Here is a 21,788-nt window from a genome sequence, read left to right on the forward strand (position 1 = left end):
GGTCTACCAAAAGGATATAGGCCTACCAAAAGGCAATGACGGTCTACCAAAAGGCAATGACGGTCTACCAAAAGGCAATGACGGCCTACCAAAAGGCAATGACTGCCTACCAAAAGGCAATGACTGCCTACCAAAAGGCAATGACGGTCTACCAAAAGGCAATGACGGCCTACCAAAAGGCAATGACGGTCTACCAAAAGGCAATGACGGCCTACCAAAAGGCAATGACGGCCTACCAAAAGGCAATGACGGCCTACCAAAAGGCAATAGGCCTACCAAAAGGCAATGACGGCCTACCAAAAGGCAATGACGGCCTACCAAAAGGCAATGACGGTCTACCAAAAGGCAATGACGGCCTACCAAAAGGCAATGACGGCCTACCAAAAGGCAATCACGGCCTACCAAAAGGCAATGACGGCCTACCAAAAGGCAATGACGGCCTACCAAAAGGCAATGACGGCTGACGGCCTACCAAAAGGCAATGACGGGGTCACAAAACACATCACGACAAGAGAGACAACACTACATATAGAGAGACCAAAGACAACAACAGCGTGGTAGCAACACCACATGACAGTAAGAGTGTCCATGATTGAGTCTTTGAATGAAGAGATTGAGATAAAACTGTCCAGTTTGAGTGTTTGTTGCAGCTCGTTCCAGTCGCTAGCTGCAGAGAACTGAAAAGAGGAGCGTTCCAGGGATGTTTCTGATTTGGGGACCTTTAACAGAATGTGACTGGCAGAACGGGTGTTGTATGTGGAGGATGAGGGCTGCAGTAGATATCTCAGATAGGGGGGAGAGAACAGGTGTTGTATGTGGAGGATGAGGGCTGCAGTAGATATCTCAGATATGGGGGAGTGTTGCCTAAGAGGGTTTTAAATGTACATTTTAATGTACTGTATGTACGAGGACCAGCTGACTTGGCAAACTCTGGGGTTTAAATATGTTGAGATAAGTGTAATTGAAAAGTCAACATGGAATATATACCCTAAACTGTTAGTCGTAACCCATTCGGCTGTTTTCAGCACTGCATTCAGAAAGTATCAGACCCCTTGACTTCTATGTTGTTGTCATAGGTCTTTATGTAGTGTTGTGTTGTCTCTCTTGTCGTGATGTGTGTATTGTCCTATAGTTTTATGTGTTGCTGCCATGCCATGTTGTTGTCTTAGGTCTTTATGTAGTGTTGTGTTGTCTCTCTTGTCGTGATGTATGTTTTGTCCTATAGTTTTATTTTTAATCCCAGCCCCCGTCCCTGCAGGAGGCCTTCTGGTAGGCCGTCATTGTGAATAAGAATGTGTTCTTAACTGACTTGCCTTGTTAAATATATATTTAAATATATATATATATATATATAATAATTACAATAAGAAAGAGGTGCTTGTGTTTCCTGCTGGAATAGGCTACTGAGTCATCACTTCAATCCCTGAATTAAATATGAACAATATGTATATGAACTGAATATGAACTGAATATGAACTGAAAATGAACTGAATATGAACTGAATATGAACTGAGTATGAACTGAATATGAACTGAAAATGAACTGAAAATGAACTGAATATGAACTGAATATGAACTGAATATGAACTGAATATGCTTCTCAACAAGAGCCAGTGTTTATTCTTTAGAACGAGTTTTACCTGCAGTCTAATCTGACTACTAACTACTTTCAATCTAATGTGTTCATCTATGCTATTATGTATTGATAATAACACAAGACTACAACAACCTGGAGTTACAGGTCATCTATTGATAATAACACAAGACTACAACAACCTGGAGTTACAGGCTATCTATTGATAATAACACAAGACTACAAGAACCTGGAGTTACAGGCCATCTATTGATAATAACACAAGACTACAACAACCTGGAGTTACAGGCCATCTATTGATAATAACACAAGACTACAACAACCTGGAGTTACAGGCTATCTATTGATAATAACACAAGACTACAAGAACCTGGAGTTACAGGCCATCTATTGATAATAACACAAGACTACAGCAACCTGGAGTTACAGGCCATCTATTGATAATAACACAAGACTACAACAACCTGGAGTTACAGGCCATCTATTGATAATAACACAAGACTACAACAACCTGGAGTTACAGGCTATCTATTGATAATAACACAAGACTACAACAACCTGGAGTTACAGGCTATCTATTGATAATAACACAAGACTACAACAACCTGGAGTTACAGGATCTACAAACTACAACAACCTGGAGTTACAGGCTATCTATTGATAATAACACAAGACTACAACAACCTGGAGTTACAGGCTATCTATTGATAATAACACAAGACTACAACAACCTGGAGTTACAGGCTATCTATTGATAATAACACAAGACTACAACAACCTGGAGTTACAGGCCATCTATTGATAATAACACAAGACTACAACAACCTGGAGTTACAGGCCATCTATTGATAATAACACAAGACTACAAGAACCTGGAGATACAGGCTATCTATTGATAATAACACAAGACTACAACAACCTGGAGTTACAGGCTATCTATTGATAATAACACAAGACTACAACAACCTGGAGTTACAGGCTATCTATTGATAATAACACAAGACTACAACAACCTGGAGTTACAGGCTATCTATTGATAATAACACAAGACTACAACAACCTGGAGTTACAGGCTATCTATTGATAATAACACAAGACTACAAGAACCTGGAGTTACAAGCCATCTATTGATAATAACACAAGACTACAACAACCTGGAGTTACAGGCCATCTATTGATAATAACACAAGACTACAACAACCTGGAGATACAAGCCATCTATTGATAATAACACAAGACTACAACAACCTGGAGTTACAGGCTATCTATTGATAATAACACAAGACTACAACAACCTGGAGTTACAGGCCATCTATTGATAATAACACAAGACTACAACAACCTGGAGTTACAGGCTATCTATTGATAATAACACAAGACTACAAGAACCTGGAGTTACAGGCTATCTATTGATAATAACACAAGGTTACAACAACCTGGAGTTACAGGCCATCTATTGATAATAACACAAGACTACAACAACCTGGAGATACAGGCCATCTATTGATAATAACACAAGACTACAACAACAATACACTGAAGTTACAGGCTATCTATTGATAATAACACAAGACTACAACAACCTGGAGATACAGGCTATCTATTGATAATAACACAAGACTACAACAACCTGGAGTTACAGGCTATCTATTGATAATAACACAAGACTACAACAACCTGGAGTTACAGGCTATCTATTGATAATAACACAAGACTACAAGAACCTGGAGTTACAGGCTATCTATTGATAATAACACAAGACTACAACAACCTGGAGTTACAGGCTATCTATTGATAATAACACAAGACTACAACAACCTGGAGTTACAGGCCATCTATTGATAATAACACAAGACTACAACAACCTGGAGTTACAGGCCATCTATTGATAATAACACAAGACTACAAGAACCTGGAGATACAGGCTATCTATTGATAATAACACAAGACTACAACAACCTGGAGTTACAGGCTATCTATTGATAATAACACAAGACTACAACAACCTGGAGTTACAGGCTATCTATTGATAATAACACAAGACTACAACAACCTGGAGTTACAGGCTATCTATTGATAATAACACAAGACTACAAGAACCTGGAGTTACAAGCCATCTATTGATAATAACACAAGACTACAACAACCTGGAGTTACAGGCCATCTATTGATAATAACACAAGACTACAACAACCTGGAGATACAAGCCATCTATTGATAATAACACAAGACTACAACAACCTGGAGTTACAGGCTATCTATTGATAATAACACAAGACTACAACAACCTGGAGTTACAGGCCATCTATTGATAATAACACAAGACTACAACAACCTGGAGTTACAGGCTATCTATTGATAATAACACAAGACTACAAGAACCTGGAGTTACAGGCTATCTATTGATAATAACACAAGGTTACAACAACCTGGAGTTACAGGCCATCTATTGATAATAACACAAGACTACAACAACCTGGAGATACAGGCCATCTATTGATAATAACACAAGACTACAACAACAATACACTGAAGTTACAGGCTATCTATTGATAATAACACAAGACTACAACAACCTGGAGATACAGGCTATCTATTGATAATAACACAAGACTACAACAACCTGGAGTTACAGGCTATCTATTGATAATAACACAAGACTACAACAACCTGGAGTTACAGGCTATCTATTGATAATAACACAAGACTACAACAACCTGGAGTTACAGGCTATCTATTGATAATAACACAAGGTTACAACAACCTGGAGTTACAGGCTATCTATTGATAATAACACAAGACTACAACAACCTGGAGATACAGGCTATCTATTGATAATAACACAAGACTACAAGAACCTGGAGTTACAGGCTATCTATTGATAATAACACAAGACTACAAGAACCTGGAGTTACAAGCCATCTATTGATAATAACACAAGACTACAACAACCTGGAGTTACAGGCCATCTATTGATAATAACACAAGACTACAACAACCTGGAGTTACAGGCCATCTATTGATAATAACACAAGACTACAACAACCTGGAGTTACAGGCCATCTATTGATAATAACACAAGACTACAAGAACCTGGAGTTACAGGCTATCTATTGATAATAACACAAGACTACAACAACCTGGAGTTACAGGCTATCTATTGATAATAACAACAACAGCCAGAGCTTATTTTTTTAAACCTTTAGCCTAATCTGACTGACTGTTACTGTCAATCTGTGATAGAGCTTTAATAACTGCCAATTTAATGAACTAAACAAGGTTACAACAACAATACACTGAAGTTACAGGCTATTTATTAAATGTGTTTGACAGCTCCAGGTAAACTACACAAGTGGCACAAATTGATTTGCAAGGACTCCAGTTATATAGTCATTCCAACCTATTTATTGTATCAAATGGTAGCCACCAAATGGTAGCCAACAAATGGTAGCCAACAAATGGTAGCCAACAAATGGCATATACATTAATAGGCCAACAGAGGCACATTTAACCTAATGTCAGTTTCATTGAGGACATTTCCCATAAAAAGAACCACGCGAGGGAGTTTCATGACCTCCATTTCAAATTTCCACAATTTCCACCAAAGGTTTGGAAATTGGTATCTCCATAATGACAATCTAAATAGCCTAGCTACAACTGGTGAAAAGTTGTCACAACGTGCACAGGTGCTGCTCTAGCCAATAACAGTAGTGCTCTCAACACACACACACACACACACACACACACACACACACACGTCCAGACCTCCCCACCACTCACTCAGCAACAGCCCGTTCACTGCCTGACAGTCAGCAGCAGGTCACATGATATATATATATATATATATATATATATTGTAAGAAACTGTTATGCAGGTGAGTGAGGACCCAAAAGCGGTTTAACAGAAACAGAGTCCTTTAATGTCAAAACACAGGGAAGACATAAATCCTCTTCAGATGTATCGATTGACAAAATAGACAACCCGCAGAGAGGGCGATAAATAAATCATAAAGTCCTCTGATCTTACAGAAGAGTCCCCTTCTTAGCAGCAGAGGAGAATAGCTGGGTTAGCGGCGCCAGACTGCTGGTCTCTCTGGGTAGGCGCGGGTCGTAGAGGACAGAGGTACCTGATCGCACGTAGCATCAGATGAAGAGGCAGATTCCGACAGGACGGGACAAGGGTGAAGCAAACGAGAATCTGACAAAGACAGAAGCAGAAACAGAGAGAGAAATAGAGACCTAATCAGAGGGAAAAAGGGAACAGGTGGGAGAGGGTAAACGAGGTAGTTAGAGGAGATGAGGAACAGCTGGGGGAAGGAAAGGAAGAGAAGGTAACCTAATATGACCAGCAGGGGGAAACGAAGTGAAGAGAAAGAACAGGAACAAGACATAACATGACAATACATGACAGAAACAACTTTGAAATAGCCTCAAAATTCGGCAACCAGTACATTTTCACCAGCGACATCCGTTTTCAAAGTATCCCATTTTGTATGTAAAACCCTAGAACATGGCAACACTGCCCTATGTCTTGAGATGCAATTACGTTGCAGGCAATTTGTTGGCGTTGACACACGTAGCAACCCAAATATAAATTAGTCCAGATTGTTTTGTGCGGCATCGGTTTAAGGCTGCCATTACACGACGCAACTTGTGTGCACGTTTAGTTGCCTCATGAAACACACACACACACACACACACCTCCCCACGTTTAGTCGCTTCGTGAAACACACACACACACACACCTCCCCACGTTTAGTCGCTTCGTGAAACACACACACACACACACACACATACACACACACACAAACCTCCCCACGTTTAGTCGCTTCGTGAAACACACACACACACACACACACACACACACACACCTCCCCACGTTTAGTCGCTTCATGAAACACACACACACACACCTCCCCACGTTTAGTCGCTTCGTGAAACACACACAAACACACACACACACACCTCCCCACGTTTAGTCGCTTCGTGAAACACACACACACACACCTCCCCACGTTTAGTCGCTTCGTGAAACACACACACACACATACACACACACACAAACCTCCCCACGTTTAGTCGCTTCGTGAAACACACACACACACACACACACACACACACACACACACCTCCCCACATTTAGTCGCTTCATGAAACACACACACACACACCTCCCCACGTTTAGTCGCTTCGTGAAACACACACACACACACACACACACCTCCCCACGTTTAGTCGCTTCGTGAAACACACACACACACACCTCCCCACGTTTAGTCGCTTCGTGAAACACACACACACACACACACACACACACACCTCCCCACGTTTAGTCGCTTCGTGAAACACACACACACACACACACTTCCCCACGTTTAGTCGCTTCGTGAAACACACACACACACACACACACACACACACCTCCCCACGTTTAGTCGCTTCGTGAAACACACACACACACACACACCTCCCCACGTTTAGTCGCTTCGTGAAACACACACACACACACCTCCCCACGTTTAGTTGCTTCGTGAAACACACACACACACACATACACACACACACACACACCTCCCCACGTTTAGTCGCTTCATGAAACACACACACACACACCTCCCCACGTTTAGTCGCTCCGTGAAACACACACACACACACACACACACACACACCTCCCCACGTTTAGTCGCTCCGTGAAACACACACACACACACACACACACCTCCCCACGTTTAGTCGCTTCGTGAAACACACACACACACACCTCCCCACGTTTAGTTGCTCCGTGAAACACACACACACACACACCTCCCCACGTTTAGTCGCTCCGTGAAACACACACACACACACACACACACACACACACACCTCCCCACGTTTAGTCGCTTCGTGAAACACACACACACACACACCTCCCCACGTTTAGTCGCTTCGTGAAACACACACACACACACACCTCCCCACGTTTAGTCGCTTCGTGAAACACACACACCTCCCCACATTTAGTCGCTTCGTGAAACACACACACACACACACACCTCCCCACGTTTAGTCGCTTCGTGAAACACACACACACACACACACCTCCCCACGTTTAGTCGCTTCGTGAAACACACACACACACACACCTCCCCACGTTTAGTTGCTTCGTGAAACACCCACTTGCAACTCGCTTGCATCCAGTTGACACGTTTCAACTTCATGCAATCAGAGCTGCAGGCAACAAAACAAACACCTGTGTTACATGATCCATTCTAAAATGTCATCTTGATATGTAATACTCTGTCTGTTATGTTTATGTACTCGTGTACATATTTGTATTTGTTGTGTTCATTATAAAAATAAAAATCATTATTAAATACATTTAAAAAAAGATCCCATTCTTAGGTTCAGAGGTCAACCCAGCTGTCAGGTCAACCCAGTTGTCAGGTGAACCCAGCTGTCAGGTCAACCCAGCTGTCAGGTCAACCCAGCTGTCAGGTCAACCCAGCTGTCAGGTCAACCCAGTTGTCAGGTCAACCCAGTTGTCAGGTCAACCCAGCTGTCAGGTCAACCCAGCTGTCAGGTCAACCCAGCTGTCAGGTCAACCCAGTTGTCAGGTCAACCCAGCTGTCAGGTCAACCCAGCTGTCAGGTCAACCCAGTTGTAAGGTCAACCCAGCTGTCAGGTCAACCCAGTTGTCAGGTCAACCCAGTTGTCAGGTGAACCCAGTTGTCAGGTCAACCCAGTTGTCAGGTGAACCCAGTTGTCAGGTCAACCCAGTTGTCAGGTCAACCCAGCTGTCAGGTCAACCCAGCTGTCAGGTCAACCCAGCTGTCAGGTGAACCCAGTTGTCAGGTCAACCCAGTTGTCAGGTCAACCCAGTTGTCAGGTCAACCCAGCTGTCAGGTCAACCCAGCTGTCAGGTCAACCCAGTTGTCAGGTCAACCCAGCTGTCAGGTCAACCCAGTTGTCAGGTCAACCCAGCTGTCAGGTCAACACAGCTGTCAGGTCAACCCAGTTGTCAGGTCAACCCAGTTGTCAGGTGAACCCAGTTGTCAGGTCAACCCAGCTGTCAGGTCAACCCAGCTGTCAGGTCAACCCAGTTGTCAGGTCAACCCAGCTGTCAGGTCAACCCAGTTGTCAGGTCAACCCAGCTGTCAGGTCAACCCAGCTGTCAGGTCAACCCAGTTGTCAGGTCAACCCAGTTGTCAGGTCAACCCAGTTGTCAGGTCAACCCAGCTGTCAGGTGAACCCAGCTGTCAGGTCAACCCAGTTGTCAGGTCAACCCAGCTGTCAGGTCAACCCAGTTGTCAGGTCAACCCAGCTGTCAGGTCAACCCAGTTGTCAGGTCAACCCAGTTGTCAGGTCAACACAGTTGTCAGGTCAACCCAGTTGTCAGGTCAACCCAGCTGTCAGGTCAACCCAGTTGTCAGGTCAACCCAGCTGTCAGGTCAACCCAGTTGTCAGGTCAACCCAGCTGTCAGGTCAACCCAGTTGTCAGGTCAACCCAGTTGTCAGGTCAACCCAGTTGTCAGTGTTGACAGAACAGAGACTAGTATAACAGTAGATGTATGGGAAATGACTGCACAAGGTTTAGCAGTCAAGAAATATAATTACAAATAGAAGCCAAATCTCTCCCTGACCAGTTTCCACTGGAATTGTCCACCATGAACTGTGATAACTAGCTAAATTGTATTGGCTGCAGAGACACACAGAGATAATAGCAGGGTTTTAAATTGGTATTTAAATATATTATGAACACAACAAATACAAAAAAACAGAAATATACAAACAAGAGTACATAAACCTAACAGACAGGGGTGTTACATATCGAGATTCATTTTCTATTTGTTAAATACTTTTATGGTGCATATTGCTTTTTTGTTTTTACATTTACTGATCATATCAAAATAATATTTAAATTGTTTCTTAAATAATGTGAAAAGGGGTTTGTTCTGCGCCCACTTCATTTTATGGACAAAGTATCTTCCATGAAAGATAAACAAATGAACAATGAAAGTTAAATCAGGGTCCGTATCATTTGGTTCAAAATAAAACATCATACCAGAGTCGTTCAAATGAACATTAATAGTTGTTTCTTATAAAATAAAATCTTGTAACTCAAACCAAAATCCTCTGAAAGCAGGTTGTGGCGCCGCTCGGTGGCGAGTCCATAGATGCCTTGAAGAAGAGCGTTGCTCAGCAACGAGAAGGCAAACAGGCTGTGGCACTAGAGCTGGTAGAGTTAACTCGTTCAATAGTCTGGAAAGTTACCCCTCTCAACTCAACTTCCAAAGACTTATTTTGTTTGTTTTTGCTTGCAAATGACGTTTGGAGATTTATTGTTTTAAAAAGAATCGTGTTCTCAGATGGTACATTAATAAGATGGCTGGCAAAAAGAAAGAAGTCAGCTTGCAGGTCAGTCGGTCAAACATACCTTTTTATAGCACAGATCCAAGTTGGATGTGAACGGCAGTGTGATCAGACTGTAACGTTTGCTAACACTGCTGTTCGGGTACTACTTTCTCCAGGCGTCTGTCGCAAACCAAGAGCAATGGGATGAGATGCTTGCAACTAAAGGTTTAACAGGTAAGAATGCATATTACGTTTTCTTTACTTACGTGTAGCCGTTGCACTCTGGCTGTATGTTGTGACTTGTTTTGTTTCATTATTGCATTGAAAACGTACGTCTTACTCGGTTTATTCATAGTGGAATGTATCATTCACATCCACTGCATGCTGCTGCCCCCGTGTGTTCATGCTGCTTACTGCAGGATGTGCCGAAATGGTGTTTACTTCCTGTCCTGTGTCTCTGTCCCCTTCAGTTGTAGATGTGTACCAGCAGTGGTGTGGTCCATGCCGAGCTGTTGTCAGCTTACTGAGGAAGATCAAAAATGAACTGGGAGATGACTTGTTACATTTTGCCACAGTAAATACAACAGACAAATATCCTTCAATCTAGAGTTACATTTCTGAAAACATTATATTGAAAAAAAGGCTTTTGTTTAAATTGAACTGTTTTTTCTTGCAGGCAAAAGCTGACAGTATCGATGCTCTAGAAAGGTACAGGGGGAAGTGTGAGCCCACCTTCCTGTTCTATGGGGTAAGTCCTGATCTCTCTCTCTCTCTCTCTCTGTCTCTCTCTCTCTCTCTCTCTGTGTCTCTCTCTCTCTCTCTCTCTCTCTCTCTCTCTCTGTCTCTCTCTCTCTCTCTCTCTCTCTCTCTCTCTCTCTCTCTCTCTCTCTCTCTCTGTCTCTCTCTCTCTCTCTCTGTCTCTCTCTCTCTCTCTCTGTCTCTCTGTCTCTGTCTCTCTCTCTCTCTCTCTCTCTCTCTCTCTCTCTCTCTCTCTCTCTCTCTCTCTCTCTCTGTCTCTCTTTGTCAATTCAATTCAATTCAATTCAAGGGCTTTATTGACATGGGAAACATGTGTTAACATTGCCAAAGCAAGTGAGGTAGACAACATACAAAGTGAATATATAAGGTGAAAAACAACAAAAATGAACAGTAAACATTACACATACAGAAGTTTCAAAACAGTAAAGACATTACAAATGTCATATTATATATATATATATATATATATACAACGTACAAATAGTTAAAGGACACAAGATAAAATAAATAAGCATAAATATGGGTTGTATTTACAATGGTGTTTGTTCTTCACTGGTTGCCCTTTTCTCGTGGCAACAGGTCACAAATCTTGCTGCTGTGATGGCACACTGTGGAATTTCACCCAGTAGATATGGGAGTTTTTCAAAATTGGATTTGTTTTCGAATTCTTTGTGGATCTGTGTGATCTGGGGGAAATATGTATCTCTAATATGGTCATACATTGGGCAGGAGGTTAGGAAGTGCAGCTCAGTTTCCACCTCATTTTGTGGGCAGTGAGCACATAGCCTGTCTTCTCTTGAGAGCCATGTCTGCCTACAGCGGCCTTTCTCAATAGCAAGGCTATGCTCACTGAGTCTGTACTCTGTCTCTCTCTCTCTCTCTCTCTCTCTGTCTCTCTCTCTCTCTCTCTCTCTCTCTCTCTCTCTCTCTCTCTCTCTACTCTCTCTCTCTCTCTCTCTTTCTCTCTCTCTGTCTCTGTCTCTCTCTCTCACCCTCTCTCTCTCTCTCTCTCTCTCTCTCTCTCTCTCTCTCTCTCTCTCTCTCTATTTATTTCTCTATTTATTTCTCTATTTCTCTCTCTACTTCTTTCCCCAAAAGTGTTGATCTGGAATTGTGCAGGTCTGTAGATGTTCTGTGTGTCGGTGGATGCATCTCTGTGTTACTTTCACCATTCATTCATTATTATCATATCAAGACCTGTTGGGGGGCGGCTGGCTAACGCTCCTCTCCTCTAGAGGATGGTGACCCAAACCTCTGTATCTGGCTCAGGGGGGGGAGATGGTCTCAGTGCTGCGGGGGGCTAACGCTCCTGTCCTCCAGAGGATGGTGTTGGAGGAACTGGCCAGAGAGAAGACTGTCCTGGAGGAGGGAGGGGAACGCAGAGTGGTGAGTCAAAACCGACACACAAACACACACATGCACTTACAAACAGCAAGGTACACTCAAATATTCATACATGCTGATTGCTTGAGAGTTTAAAAAGGACTGACCTGTAGGATACACTCTTTGCTATTCTGTGTTGTTCAGGTGAAAGATGAAGGTTTGATAGATGAAGACGAGGAGGAGGATCAAAGTGATGAAGATACGCTTGGTACTGTAGCTACTCATTCACCTTACATGTGTCATTTGTTCATTTTCCGTCAACTTTAACCAGTGTTTTACAGCAAAATGACTCTCTGTCTGTAGTTCCAGACAGTAAATCATACACGGTGGCCATCATCAAACCAAACGCTGTGGCTCATGGCAAAACTAGTGAGATTATCATGAAGATTCAGGATGCCGGGTTTGAGATCCTAGCCCACGAGGAGAGAACGCTGAGCGACTCTGAAGCACGAGATTTCTACCAGAACAAAGTAGGAGAGGTCAGTAGATTTCTACCAGAACTAAGTAGGAGAGGTCAGTAGATTTCTACCAGAACTGAACAGAGAGTCTTTTGGGAGCCAAACGCCTCTTTTAGGTGAAAGGAGATAAAAGATCTGTCTCACTGAAAATACTGGGAATGCCCATCACTATTACCTGTGTGTTCCCAGGCCTGTTTTGAAGACCTGATCCAGTTCATGTCCAGTGGCCCCTCTCACGTCCTGGTGGTCTCTCAGAGGGAGGGGTCAGGTAATGTGGTGCCAGCATGGAGGGAGTTCATTGGTCCAGCAGACATAGAGGAAGCCAGGAGGGATAAACCTGAGAGGTACAGTTAAAAATATGACTCCTAATCCAGAAACAGACTCTCCAGAAACACAGCCCTAATCCAGAAACACAGCCCTAATCCAGAAACACGGTCCTAATCCAGAAACACGGTCCTAATCCAGAAACACAGTCCTAATCCAGAAACACAGCCCTAATCCAGAAAAACTTTCCTAATCCAGAAACACAGTATTTATACAGGAACACAGTCCTAATCCAGAAACACGGTCCTAATCCAGAAACACGGCCCTAATCCAGAAACACGGTCCTAATCCAGAAACACGGTCCTAATCCAGAAACACGGCCCTAATCCAGAAACACGGTCCTAATCCAGAAACACGGCCCTAATCCAGAAACACGGTCCTAATCCAGAAACACGGCCCTAATCCAGAAACACGGCCCTAATCCAGAAACACAGTCCTAATCCAGAAACAAGGCCCTAATCCAGAAACACGGTCCTAATCCAGAAACACGGCCCTAATCCAGAAACACAGTCCTAATCCAGAAACAAGGCCCTAATCCAGAAACACAGTCCTAATCCAGAAACACGGCCCTAATCCAGAAACACGGTCCTAATCCAGAGACACGGCCCTAATCCAGAAACACGGCCCTAATCCAGAAACACGGCCCTAATCCAGAAACACAGCCCTGATCCAGAAACACGGTCCTAATCCAGAAACACGGTCCTAATCCAGAAACACGGTCCTAATCCAGAAACACAGTCCTAATCCAGAAACACAGTCCTAATCCAGAAACACGGTCCTAATCCAGAAACACGGCCCTAATCCAGAAACACAGCCCTAATCCAGAAACACAGCCCTAATCCAGAAACACAGTCCTAATCCAGAAACACGGCCCTAATCCAGAAACACGGCCCTAATCCAGAAACACATTCCTAATCCAGAAACACGGCCCTAATCCAGAAACACGGTCCTAATCCAGAAACACAGTATTTATACAGGAACAGGATAATACTCAATGATCATAATATTAAAGTAACATATATTCAGTACAAACATTTGAGGGTTTTTAATTTCTAATAGTGGTATGTATCTGTGTACAACACATACCTTAGTTTGAGGGCTGTGTGGACATTCACTTCACTGAATGAAGATGGCATGTATCTACACAGATTGTTGCTCCAACAGAACAGACACACCCAAGGCACCGTTCCTCTCCTAACTATCCTCACTGGTCAGCAGCAGAGTAACCATCTGTCCTCCTATTTTCCTTCCCTTCCCTTCCTCTACCCTCTCCTCCTCTCTCTTCTCTCCTCCTCCCTTTTCTCTCCCCTCTTTCAACCTCTCCCTTCCCATCCTCTACCCTCTCCTCCTCCCTCTTCTCTCCTCCTCCCTTTTCTCTCCCCTCTTTCAACCTCTCCCTTCCCATCCTCTCCATCTCTCTCTTCTCTCCCTTCCTCCATACCTTCCTCTCACCTCCTCTGTCTCTTCTCACTCCTTCCCCTCCTCTACTCCCTCCCTTCCGCCTCCCTCCTCCCTCCCCTAGCCTACGTGCCCAGTATGGCAGTGAAACCCTGTTCAACTCGCTCCACGGTAGTGACGACAGCCATCAGGCCAGGAGGGAGCTGGCCTTCTTCTTCCCCAGCTTCAGGACTTCTTCCCGGGCAGAGCAGCACGAGGAGGAAGGGCGAGTGGAGAGGACACTGGCTCTCATCCGACCCAACCTCTCCAGGGAGAGCAAAGGTGGGCGCGTGCCAATTACTGTACACAACACACGTCTGTTTCTAAAATCAGCTTAACAGCATCACAGGGCTGTATGCAGTGAAGAAGTCATTTGCGTTCTGAGATTTTCACGGTTTCATCCTCACACCGTTTAGTCATTTATTAGAGATTCCTCAAAATGTTTTTCTGATAACGGAAAGAAATATCAGAAATAGTCTGAAGGCAAATTGAAGCATCATTTTGATGACCTTTTCTAAAGTATTCTGTTCTGTTCTGAGGCTGGTTCAGTATGGTTTTCTGTTCCAGATGAGATCTGGTCTGGTCTCCATGAGGCTGGTTCAGTATGGTTTTCTGTTCCAGATGAGATCTGGTCTGGTCTCCATGAGGCTGGTTCAGTATGGTTTTCTATTCTAGATCTGGTCTGGTCTCCATAAGGCTGGTTCAGTATGGTTTGCTATTCTAGATCAGGTCTGGTCTCCATGAGGCTGGTTCAGTATGGTTTTCTGTTCCAGATGAGATCTGGTCTGGTCTCCATGAGGCTGGTTCAGTATGGTTTTCTATTCTAGATCTGGTCTGGTCTCCATGAGGCTGGTTCAGTATGGTTTTCTGTTCCAGATGAGATCTGGTCTGGTCTCCATGAGGCTGGTTCAGTATGGTTTTCTATTCTAGATCAGGTCTGGTCTCCGTGAGGCTGGTTCAGTATGGTTTTCTATTCTAGATCTGGTCTGGTCTCCATGAGGCTGGTTCAGTATGGTTTTCTGTTCCAGATGAGATCTGGTCTGGTCTCCATGAGGCTGGTTCAGTATGGTTTTCTATTCTAGATCTGGTCTGGTCTCCGTGAGGCTGGTTCAGTATGGTTTTCTATTCTAGATCTGGTCTGGTCTCCATGAGGCTGGTTCAGTATGGTTTTGTGTTCCAGATGAGATCTGGTCTCGTATCCATGAGGCTGGCTTCACTGTGTCTCTCCAGAGAGAGGTGATATTAACAGAGGAACAGGCCAGACGGTTCTACAAACGACATGTTGACCAGGACTACTTCCCTGCCCTACTGCACAACATGACCAGGTAACCATCTGACCATTGAAACACAAGAGAACTACAATATCAAAGCAAGATCACAAATCAAAAAACATTTTGGCACTCACACAAAATCAGTGGTCTTTATAAGATCTCATCCCTAATATTCCCCCCTAGTCTATTATTCCCCCTAGTCTATTATTCCCCCTAGTCTATTATTATCCAGTCTATTATTCCCCCCTAGTCTAATATTATCCAGTCTATTATTCCCCCCTAGTCTAATATTATCCAGTCTATTATTCCCCCCTAGTCTATTATTCCCCCTAGTCTATTATTCCCCCTAGTCTAATATTATCCAGTCTATTATTCCCTAGTCTATTATTCCCCACTAGTCTATTATTCCCCTAGTCTATTATTCCCCCTAGTCTATTATTCCCCACTAGTCTATTATTCCCCCCTAGTCTATTATTCCCACTAGTCTATTATTCCCCCTAGTCTATTATTCCCCCCTAGTCTATTATTCCCCCTAGTCTATTATTCCCCACTAGTCTATTATTCCCCCCTAGTCTATTATTATCCAGTCTATTATTCCCCTAGTCTATTATTCCCCCTAGTCTATTATTCCCCCTAGTCTATTATTCCCCCTAGTCTAATATTACCCCCAGTCTATTATTCCCCACTAGTCTATTATTCCCCACTAGTCTATTATTCCCCTAGTCTATTATTCCCCAGTCTATTATTCCCCCTAGTCTATTATTCCCCACTAGTCTATTATTCCCCTAGTCTATTTTTCCCCTAGTCTATTATTCCCCAGTAGTCTATTATTCCCCCTAGTCTATTATTCCCCTAGTCTATTATTCCCCTAGTCTATTATTCCCACTAGTCTATTATTCCCACTAGTCTATTATCCCCCTAGTCTATTATTCCCCTAGTCTATTATTTCCCACTAGTCTATTATTTCCCCTAGTCTATTATTCCCCCTAGTCTAATATTCCCCAGTCTATTATTCCCCTAGTCTATTATTCCCCTAGTCTATTATTCCCCTAGTCTATTATTCCCCTAGTCTATTATTTCCCACTAGTCTATTATTTCCCCTAGTCTATTATCCCTAGTCTAATATTCCCCAGTCTATTATTCCCCTAGTCTATTATTCCCCACTAGTCTATTATTCCCACTAGTCTATTATCCCCCTAGTCTATTATTCCCCTAGTCTATTATTTCCCACAGTCTATTATTTCCCTAGTCTATTATCCCCCTAGTCTAATATTATCCAGTCTATTATTCCCCCTAGTCTATTATTCCCCACTAGTCTATTATTCCCCTAGTCTATTATTCCCCTAGTCTATTATTTCCCACTAGTCTATTATTTCCCCTAGTCTATTATCCCCTAGTCTAATATTATCCAGTCTATTATTCCCCCTAGTCTATTATTCCCCCTAGTCTATTATTCCCCTAGTCTAATATTACCCGGTCTATTATTCCCCTAGTCTATTATTCCCACTAGTCTATTATTCCCCTAGTCTATTATTCCCCTAGTCTATTATTCCCACTAGTCTATTATTCCCCCTAGTCTATTATTCCCCTAGTCTATTATTCCCCTAGTCTATTATTCCCCTAGTATATTATTCCCCTAGTCTATTATTCCCCCTGGTCTATTATTCCCCTAGTCTAATATTATCCAGTCTATTATTCCCCCTAGTCTAATATTATCCAGTCTATTATTCCCCTAGTCTAATATTATCCAGTCTATTATTCCCCTAGTCTATTATTCCCTAGTCTATTATTCCCCTAGTCTAATATTATCCAGTCTATTATTCCCCTAGTCTATTATTCCCCACTAGTCTATTATTCCCCTAGTCTATTATTCCCCCTAGTCTATTATTCCCCACTAGTCTATTATTCCCCTAGTCTATTATTCCCACTAGTCTATTATTCCCCCTAGTCTATTATTCCCCTAGTCTATTATTCCCCTAGTCTATTATTCCCCACTAGTCTATTATTCCCCTAGTCTATTATTATCCAGTCTATTATTCCCCTAGTCTATTATTCCCCCTAGTCTATTATTCCCCTAGTCTATTATTCCCCCATGTCTAATATTACCCCCAGTCTATTATTCCCACTAGTCTATTATTCCCCACTAGTCTATTATTCCCCTAGTCTATTATTCCCCCAGTCTATTATTCCCCACTAGTCTATTATTCCCACTAGTCTATTATTCCCCTAGTCTATTTTTCCCCTAGTCTATTATTCCCCAGTAGTCTATTATTCCCCTAGTCTATTATTCCCCTAGTCTATTATTCCCCCTAGTCTATTATTCCCACTAGTCTATTATTCCCCACTAGTCTATTATCCCCCTAGTCTATTATTCCCCTAGTCTATTATTTCCCACTAGTCTATTATTTCCCCTAGTCTATTATTCCCCTAGTCTAATATTATCCAGTCTATTATTCCCCCTAGTCTATTATTCCCCACTAGTCTATTATTCCCCTAGTCTATTATTCCCCTAGTCTATTATTTCCCACTAGTCTATTATTTCCCCTAGTCTATTATCCCCTAGTCTAATATTATCCAGTCTATTATTCCCCTAGTCTATTATTCCCACTAGTCTATTATTACTAGTCTATTATCCCCCCTAGTCTATTATTCCCCCTAGTCTATTATTTCCCACTAGTCTATTATTTCCCCTAGTCTATTATCCCCCCCTAGTCTAATATTATCCAGTCTATTATTCCCCCTAGTCTATTATTCCCCACTAGTCTATTATTCCCCTAGTCTATTATTCCCCCTAGTCTATTATTTCCACTAGTCTATTATTTCCCCTAGTCTATTATCCCCTAGTCTAATATTATCCAGTCTATTATTCCCCTAGTCTATTATTCCCCCTAGTCTATTATTCCCTAGTCTAATATTACCGGTCTATTATTCCCCTAGTCTATTATTCCCACTAGTCTATTATTCCCCTAGTCTATTATTCCCCCTAGTCTATTATTCCCACTAGTCTATTATTCCCCCTAGTCTATTATTCCCCCTAGTCTATTATTCCCCCTAGTATATTATTCCCCTAGTCTATTATTCCCCCCTAGTCTATTATTCCCCCTAGTCTATTATTCCCCCTAGTCTATTATTCCCCCTAGTCTATTATTACCCCTAGTCTATTATTCCCCTAGTCTATTATTCCCCCTAGTCTATTATTCCCCTAGTCTAATATTATCCAGTCTATTATTCCCCCTAGTCTATTATTCCCCTAGTCTAATATTCCCCTAGTCTAATATTATCCAGTCTAATATTCCCACTAGTCTATTATTCCCCTAGTCTATTATTCCCCTAGTCTATTATTCCCCTAGTCTAATATTATCCAGTCTATTATTCCCCCTAGTCTATTATTCCCCCTAGTCTATTATTGCCCCTAGTCTAATATTATCCAGTCTATTATTCCCCCCTAGTCTATATATTATCCAGTCTATTATTCCCCCCTAGTCTAATATTATCCAGTCTATTATTCCCCCTAGTCTAATATTATCCAGGCTATTATTCCCCCCTAGTCTAATATTATCCAGTCTATTATTCCCCCCTAGTCTAATATTATCCAGTCTAATATTCCCCTAGTCTAATATTATCCATTCCCCTAGTCTAATATTATCCAGTCTAATATTCCCCCTAGTCTAATATTATCCAGTCTATTATTCCCACTAGTCTATTATTCCCCTAGTCTATTATTCCCCCTAGTCTATTATTCCCCCTAGTCTATTATTCCCCTAGTCTATTATTCCCCTAGTCTATTATTCCCCCTAGTCTAATATTATCCAGTCTATTATTCCCCTAGTCTATTATTGGCCCCTAGTCTATTATTCCCCTAGTCTATTATTCCCCCTAGTCTATTATTACCCCTAGTCTATTATTGCCCCTAGTCTATTATTCCCCTAGTCTATTATTCCCCTAGTCTATTATTCCCCTAGTCTATTATTGCCCCTAGTCTATTATTGCCCCCTAGTCTATTATTCCCCTAGTCTATTATTATCCAGTCTATTATTCCCCTAGTCTATTATTCCCCTAGTCTAATATGATCCAGTCTATTATTCCCCTAGTCTATTATTCCCCCTAGTCTAATATTATCCAGTCTATTATTCCCCTAGTCTATTATTCCCCTAGTCTATTATTCCCCACTAGTCTATAATTCCCCACTAGTCTATTATTCCCCCTAGTCTATTATTCCCCCTAGTCTATTATTCCCCCTAGTCTATTATTCCCCTAGTCTATTATTACCCCTAGTCTATAATTCCCCACTAGTCTATTATTCCCCTAGTCTATTATTATCCAGTCTATTATTCCCCTAGTCTATTATTCCCCTAGTCTAATATTATCCAGTCTATTATTCCCCACTAGTCTATTATTCCCCTAGTCTATTATTCCCCTAGTCTATTATTCCCCTAGTCTATTATTCCCCACTAGTCTATTATTCCCCTAGTCTATTATTACATTTACATTTACATTTAAGTCATTTTTCAGACGCTCTTATCCAAGCGACTTACAAATTGGTGCATTCACCTTATGACCTCCAGTGGAACAGTAGTGCATCTAAATCTTTTCAGGGGGGGAGGGGGTGAGAGGGATTACTTTATCCTATCCTAGGTATTCCTTAAAGAGGTGGGGTTTCAGGTGTCTCCGGAAGGTGGTGATTGACTCCGCTGTCCTGGCGTCGTGAGGGAGTTTGTTCCACCATTGGGGGCCAGAGCAGCGAACAGTTTTGACTGGGCTGAGCGGGAACTGTACTTCCTCAGTGGTAGGGAGGCGAGCAGGCCAGAGGTGGATGAACGCAGTGCCCTTGTTTGGGTGTAGGGCCTGATCAGAGCCTGGAGGTCTGAGGTGCCGTTCCCCTCACAGCTCCGTAGGCAAGCACCATGGTCTTTAGCGGATGCGAGCTTCAACTGGAAGCCAGTGGAGGGAGCGGAGGAGCGGGGTGACGGAGAGAACTTGGGAAGGTTGAACACCAGACGGGCTGCGGCGTTCTGGATGAGTTGTAGGGTTTAATGGCACAGGCAGGAGCCCAGCCAACAGCGAGTTGCAGTAATCCAGACGGGAGATGACAAGTGCCTGGATTAGGACCTGCGCCGCTTCCTGTGTGAGGCAGGGTCTATTCTGCGGATGTTGTAGAGCATGAACCTACAGGAACGGGCCACCGCCTTGATGTTAGTTGAGAACGACAGGGTGTTGTCCAGGATCACGCCAAGGTTCTTAGCGCTCTGGGAGGAGGACACAATGGAGTTGTCAACCGTGATGGCGAGATCATGGAACGGGCAGTCCTTCCCGGGAGGAAGAGCAGCTCCGTCTTGCCGAGGTTCAGCTTGAGGTGGTGATCCGTCATCCACACGGATATGTCTGCCAGACATGCAGAGATGCGATTCGCCACCTGGTCATCAGAAGGGGAAAGGAGAAGATTAATTGTGTGTCGTCTGCATAGCAATGATAGGAGAGACCATGTGAGGTTATGACAGAGCCAAGTGACTTGGTGTATAGCGAGAATAGGAGAGGGCCTAGAACAGAGCCCTGGGGGACACCAGTGGTGAGAGCACGTGGTGTGGAGACGGATTCTCGCCACGCCACCTGGTAGGAGCGACCTGTCAGGTAGGACCCAACCCAAGCGTGGGCCCGCCGGAGATGCCCAACTCGGAGAGGGTGGAGAGGAGGATCTGATGGTTCACAGTATCGAAGGCAGCCGATAGGTCTAGAAGGATGAGAGCAGAGGAGAGAGAGTTAGCTTTAGCAGTGCCCCTCCGTGATAGAGAAGAGCAGTCTCAGTTGAATGACTAGTCTTGAAACCTGACTGATTTGGATCAAGAAGGTCATTCTGAGAGATAGCGGGAGAGCTGGCCAAGGACCACGTTCAAGAGTTTTGGAGAGAAAAGAAAGAAGGATACTGGTCTGTAGTTGTTGACATCGGAGGGATCGAGTGTATTTTTTCAGAAGGGGTGCAACTCTCGCTCTCTTGAAGACGGAAGGGACGTAGCCAGCGGTCAGGGATGAGTTGATGAGCGAGGTGAGGTAAGGAGAAGGTCACCGGAAATGGTCTGGAGAAGTCTAGGAGGGGATAGGGTCAAACGGGCAGGTTGTTGGGCCCGGCTAGTCACAAGACGCGAGATTTCATCTGGAGAGAGAGGGGAGAAAGAGGTCAGAGCACAGGGTAGGGCAGTGTGAGCAGAACCAGCGGTGTCGTTTGACTTCCCCG

At 43.2% G+C, this 21,788-nt stretch overlaps 1 protein-coding gene across 1 annotated transcript in view; it reads left to right on the forward strand.

Moving 5' to 3' along the window:
* Positions 1-9,797: 9,797 nt before the first annotated feature.
* nme9 (NME/NM23 family member 9) overlaps positions 9,798-21,788 on the forward strand; it is a 71,526-nt gene continuing 59,535 nt past the window's right edge. Inside the window, exons 1-10 of the mRNA XM_065019744.1 lie at positions 9,798-9,990; positions 10,104-10,161; positions 10,398-10,501; positions 10,604-10,675; positions 11,956-12,072; positions 12,214-12,277; positions 12,373-12,548; positions 12,717-12,871; positions 14,374-14,570; positions 15,469-15,613. Of these exons, the coding sequence (XP_064875816.1) occupies positions 9,958-9,990; positions 10,104-10,161; positions 10,398-10,501; positions 10,604-10,675; positions 11,956-12,072; positions 12,214-12,277; positions 12,373-12,548; positions 12,717-12,871; positions 14,374-14,570; positions 15,469-15,613 (1,121 nt within the window). The 5' untranslated portion in view covers positions 9,798-9,957. The remainder of the gene's footprint in view (positions 9,991-10,103; positions 10,162-10,397; positions 10,502-10,603; positions 10,676-11,955; positions 12,073-12,213; positions 12,278-12,372; positions 12,549-12,716; positions 12,872-14,373; positions 14,571-15,468; positions 15,614-21,788) is intronic.

The sequence above is a fragment of the Oncorhynchus nerka genome, linkage group LG1 (genome assembly GCF_034236695.1).
Source record: "Oncorhynchus nerka isolate Pitt River linkage group LG1, Oner_Uvic_2.0, whole genome shotgun sequence".
NCBI lineage: Eukaryota > Metazoa > Chordata > Actinopteri > Salmoniformes > Salmonidae > Oncorhynchus > Oncorhynchus nerka.